At 39.1% G+C, this 5,742-nt stretch overlaps 1 protein-coding gene across 1 annotated transcript; it reads left to right on the top strand.

Moving 5' to 3' along the window:
- Positions 1-673: 673 nt before the first annotated feature.
- Positions 674-5,438, top strand: pctp (phosphatidylcholine transfer protein). The gene is made up of 6 exons (XM_026325210.1): positions 674-855; positions 1,972-2,089; positions 2,457-2,536; positions 2,669-2,840; positions 3,090-3,157; positions 4,283-5,438. Exons 1-6 carry the CDS (start codon positions 700-702, stop codon positions 4,355-4,357), a joined length of 669 nt encoding a protein of 222 aa, XP_026180995.1. The 5' UTR covers positions 674-699; the 3' UTR covers positions 4,358-5,438.
- The last annotated feature ends 304 nt before the right edge of the window (positions 5,439-5,742 follow it).

Genomic DNA, 5,742 nt, shown 5'->3' with positions numbered 1-5,742 from the left:
CTGGTTAGGAATAAGCGGGTATAGATGATGGATGGATAAATCTGGGGTGTAACAGTAAGGGATGGATGGGTCTGTAATAGAGGTGTTGTGTTTCTGTTTAACTGCAATACAATTCTTCTTAGCAAGAGCAAACAGCTATTCAAATGTTGATTCCATGTCACATAGGCCTACATAAAGTGTATAATTTAAATCTGTAGATAAACTGCATACTATTTATCATACACAGCCTTAAACACCAGCATCTGATTTTTTTTTTTTTGCAGAATAAATAATATATTTGATTTTTGCAAAACAAAAACAGAGCATCCTTGTATAAGTAAATGTAAATGTATCCAGTTAATTTCCATTTAATTTAATTTAAACTGTATCAATTTGGGGTTGATATTGAAACTAATAAATGTGGGTAAACATGCTAGAAAAACAAAAGGATACAATTTGAAAGCGTAAAATGCACTTTTGAAACCCTTAGCCTAAAAATTTTGTAGCACACACTTTTGAGCCTACACTCAAACACTTTTTTGTTGTAGTATTTAATGAGACTTGTCAGCTGGCAGTGTGGTCGCTCTCCTTTAGGAAACTGCTCTCAGGTCTCCTCCCCCACTGAGTTTCCGCTCTTCCCATTGGCGTTGAGATCATTAACTCCTTTCTTTTATTTTGAAAGTCGTGAGCGGAAACCCGGTGATTGATTGCCACTGCGGGATGACAGATGTTGAGAAAGGAGCCGTCATGTCGCTGCGGTTTACGGATGAGGAGTTTGAGAGCGCATGGAGGGAGCTGGATGAGCCGCAGCTGGACGGAGGATGGGAGCTCTTCACCGAGACGATGGGAGTCAAAATCTACCGCCTGCACGACAAGGTCCGCAAAACCACTGGCTGAATGAATGAATGAATGAGCAGCTGTCGGCTTGTGTTTCCTCTGCAGAGCCTGTAGCATCGCTCGATTTTTAATCTCCTCTCTACCCTGATGCGACACCGCTATCTTTAATACATGTCATGTTTTGACAACACTTTCTGACATCCTAGCGGCCGATATGGGAAATTTCCGGAAAGAGGGAGAGCCGGGTGTCAGCAGGTTTAGTGAGTTAACCCTGAGCTGAGGGAAACACTGTCTCTCTCACACCCTTCAGATCAACTTCATTTTCATTGCATGGAGGCTACTTTCTTTATTTTTAGATTGTAGTTTATTTATAGACTAATATATCCTCAGATGAGAATAAAATCTACCCACTGTCTGTCTTTATAACACTGCAACTCTGTTGTCAGTCAGTTCTCTTGAACCATCACAGCCTGAACATAGAGTTGACTCAGCTCTCTGTGATGAGCTGTTCCCTTGTCAGGTTTGGTCAACTCAGATTTCACAGTTAGTTGATCCTGAAACCGGCTGGACCAGTCACACCGAACTCTTTTTGGAGAGCTGTCAATGTAAAGCTGATTCACCTATGGGCAGAGCTCATGTCTTCTCAACCCTGACTGAATCAGATCATGGCATTTGCTCCTTATCTTGGGATACATAGGCACATGGGGGCTTTTAATCAAACCCACAAACAAGCTGCTGTTTGGTGGCTGTTGTTGGGAGATATGTTCTTAAGAAGAAAGAACAACTGGTCATACAATACATTTCCTCAGGGAAATACTTCTCCAGTTCCCTCTTTGGTCTTGAATTAAATAGTGACTGAAAGTGTTAACATATTAATAAGGAAACAGTGGTGACCTCTAAATACCTACAAGGACCCCTGTTTCCACTTTATGTAAAACATTTATTCATAATAAAAAAAACATAATTAAAACTGATATGTGAGACCCAGAAAATCAGTAGTTTAGACCCGTTTCTGGACATACACTTCATGTCAGAATGTTTAGAAAGGCTCCAACACAGACTAAGCTAATCAGAGTTTGGGGACAGTTACATACCGTAGGGCTGTGGAGCAGAGACTGGAGATAGAAGAGAGAACTTTCATGTGCTGTTTTTCAGGAAACTGGACTTTATGAGTACAAAGTCTTTGGCGTGCTCGCCACCTGCACTCCAGAGCTGTGTGCAGATGTCTACATGGACCTGAGCTATCGGAAACATTGGGATGGATATGTGAAAGGTAAAAGGAAAGTGTTGAATTTGGCCGTGCCATAGCTAGCTTTGATCTACCTGTCTTTAAATAATGTTCTGCATACAAGTGTGGTCTGAGACACTGAATTAACCTTTTAAATTTTCCTTCTCTTCATGCATCTTAACAGTAACCTGCAGGTAATATGTTATAGCTTTAGTCTGTAGTCATATGGGTCTGTTTAAAAGAAAAGTCCTCATGAATCTAATTATTTCAGTCGTGATTTTAATGGCAGGGAGAGTAGCAGAGGACTAAATTTATTGTATTTGTTGTGATGTCTACATTCTCAGATTCTCCTTTCAAGAGCTGCTGTTTAACAGATTTTTCTTTCACTTTTTTCTTTCTTGTTTTGATTCAGAGCTCTATGAGAAACACTTCGATGGACAGTCAGCGATCTACTGGGAAGTGAAATACCCATTTCCACTTTCAAACAGAGATGTATCCTTCCCGTCAAACACATTCAGTACTCAGAATTTGACACATGTGGAAACAAAATGTTTTTAGCTGAGGAGCGTGTTTTTCATAAAAGCGTACTTTCACAGTGTCTTCCCTAACAGCTCAAACCTTCAGTACGTGTACGTGAGGGAGCGGCGAGACCTGGACGTGGACAGCAGGAAGATTTGGGTGATCCTGGCCAGAAGCTCTCCAGAGACGCCGTGCGCAGAGAAGAGCGGCGTACTGCGGGTCAAAGACTACAAGCAGAGCGTCGCCTTGGAGAGTGACGGTGACTGTGGAACTAAAGGTAACGCATGATGAAGAAGCTGTGCTTGATTAGCCAAACAGTTGACCCATACAGAAAACAGTAAGGCCCTTATTCTCCAGTTTGGATGCATTAGTCAAACCTCAAGATATTGTTGTAATGTGTTAATCACTCCTTATATTTTTGCGATTGCACACTGGAAACCAACCTATTATAACTACTAGTCAATAATTATTGATTAAATGAACACAATCATTTGCAGCTCTAACGTGAAGAATGTTTTCGTTTCAGTTTTCATGAATTACTTTGACAACCCTGGTGGTATGATTCCTACCTGGCTGGTGAACTGGGCAGCTAAGGTGAGAGCGTTCACATTTATCGGAGACTTCATATCTGTGTCTGCAGCTTCAAGTTCCACTTGACTGCCACATGTAGAAGCAAATACATGTAAAGCTTTACATAAAATAATAAAAAACCTACAATCTCTTTAAAACTGAACAACCCATGAAGTAGCTCAAGGGGCACTGAACAGATGGGTCACATGCAAAGAATTTCCTGACTGGGATAAATAAAGTATAACTTAACATGACTGGTTTGAATCAAGGCTTCCCTGAAACAATAAAAACACAGATTTAGTTTTATTTTGGGCTATTTTTATTTAGTTATTTTGGAAGCAAATTAACACACACACCATATACAACTTTTGCGTGTTTTACAGTAGAATGTAAATGGGTTCAGTTTATGTAAACCAGCTTCATTTGGGGATATTTCTCAACAAAGCTGGGGATTTTTGTGATTAAATGGCTGCCTGTGAGGATTAGGCTGAAGGAAAGAAAAAAAAATAGACGAGGGATATAAACAGTTGTGGAGGTGGTTGTTTATTTAAACGTGATGTAAACCAAACTCACGATTTAGATCTTGTTATTTACATATTTGTCTTGTCAGACAACTGTACTAGTGCAAGCTTTTTGTCTTGGCCTTATTTATGTGTTAAGTGACAAACTTTTATTTGGAATATTTTGATGACAATAATGTATTCACACAAAACTATCAAACGTTTAATGATATATGAAAATCAAACCAGTTCCCATTAGCACATAACCATTACTGAATTGTACATATGTTTGTTGTTGACCTACTCAGCAGATCTTTGGTGATACTTTCAGGAAGGTTTTAACTTCACTGGCCTGTGAAAACGCCATCCCTCTTTGTGGTTTGTGGTTTTTCATCATTATTATTTACAGATGTGTTGCACGGTGATGTCAGCAGCTCATCCCTGCCTCTCCTGGGTGGGTCTTCTTGGCACATGCTCATGATGGTCACTGATAGATTTTTTTTTTTCTCTGTGTCTGTGTGTGTGCGTGTGTGTGCGTGTGTGTGTGCATGTGCGTGCGTGTGTGTACGTGTGCGTGCGTGCGTGTGTGTGTGCGTGTGCGTGTGTGTACGTGTGTGTGTGTGTGTGTGTGTGTGTTTTTCTTAATCAGACTGGGGTCCCAGGCTTCTTGAAAGACATGCAGAAGGCCTGCAGCAATTACAAGAACTACTGCCAGAAGAAATGAGGGCAGCTGATGGGATAGGGCAGTATGCACAAGGGCTTTGATCCATTCACTTGTTTTAGTTTTGGGAGATATTTTGATGTTGTATGTGTAAAATTTGACTTTGCTGTATGGGGTGAATGGTATGGTGTGGATTGCAGCATGGTGTTCACGCTGGCATGATGTGCATGGCTTCTTTTGTTAATATTCTGGTGTGAATCATTTCCATCACTGTATTACTTTATCAACCAATACTGTCTTTTCTGTGCAATCACTGTGGACTCCAGTCCCCTCCAGGATTAAAAAAAAAAAATTATAGGATATTTTTTAATTAAATCTTTTTAAAGAATGCTCAAATGTATTATTACTTTGGGCCCAGTGTGGCAAACCAATGATTAGTGAAATTTGCTGCTTCCTGCACTTTGTCAGTTTTTTAAATTGGTTGACATGTTAAATGTGGCAGATGCATTATAATCTGATTCATCATACTGTGTATTTGTTTACTTGAGAATGTTCTCACTGCACATTGAAATTCACTGGAATTCACTATTCACGGTTTGCTTGAAAATGAAGATGACAAATCTGTACTTGACAAATCTGAATGTTACTGGTAGACCTGATTTCTTTCCAAGGGTTCTTTACTTATGCAAAATATTGATTTGGATATAGTCAAAGATACAGTATCAGACAAAACACTGTATACTCTCATACCTCCGAGTTTTCATTGCTATAGACGAGTATGGGTTAATCTGCTCATGGAAAATCTATTACTGTGTAATATTACTGGGTGACTGAATTTAATAAACTTCATTTTAAAATGTAAGCCTATAAATTGTCACTAGCATTTTCATACCATTACTGTTGCTACAGACATCCATCCATGCAGACAGATGGACAGATTTGGACACAGCAGCACATCTGGACAAGGTCATATAACCTAATCTGTTTCAATCTCAATTACAGGAAGAACATTTGCATTTTTATACAACAAAAAATAGTTGAGTATGATTTTTATGATTTCTAATTCAAATATGATTACCTGACAGGGACAAACACTTTATATTTGTTTTTGCTATTAATTAGTGTTAACACCATAAAGGAAGAACCAACATTTATCATTTCAAACAAAAAGAAAAGGAGACAAAAGTACACAGACCTGCTGTTTATAATATAAACATATATATAAATAATTAATTAATTTAAAAAGTAAATAAAGGAGGTGGTCGCACGTACTTGTGTATCTCTTCAAATAAGAGAAACCCCATAAAATATGATTACCCCAACCCATAGAGAACCTAAAAACACTGCATATTCCAAATAAACACTACTCCTTCACTCTGGGCTGCACATTTGCGAAGTAAACCCGGGTCACCGGGGTCAGTTATTGAAAAGTCCAGCAGGACCCGTTT

The sequence above is a fragment of the Mastacembelus armatus genome, chromosome 8 (genome assembly GCF_900324485.2).
Source record: "Mastacembelus armatus chromosome 8, fMasArm1.2, whole genome shotgun sequence".
NCBI classification, from domain to species: domain Eukaryota; kingdom Metazoa; phylum Chordata; class Actinopteri; order Synbranchiformes; family Mastacembelidae; genus Mastacembelus; species Mastacembelus armatus.
Note: the sequence above shows the minus strand (reverse complement) of the source record. Positions and strands in the feature narration are given on the sequence as shown.

Excerpts from the sequence above, each read along its gene's own strand:
- pctp (XM_026325210.1), top strand. The coding sequence starts at position 700 with ATGACAGATGTTGAGAAAGGAGCCGTCATGTCGCTGCGGTTTACGGAT. Across the intron at positions 2,090-2,456 it reads TTGGGATGGATATGTGAAAG|AGCTCTATGAGAAACACTTC; the intron begins GTAAAAGGAAAG and ends GTTTTGATTCAG. Across the intron at positions 2,537-2,668 it reads TTCCACTTTCAAACAGAGAT|TACGTGTACGTGAGGGAGCG; the intron begins GTATCCTTCCCG and ends TCAAACCTTCAG.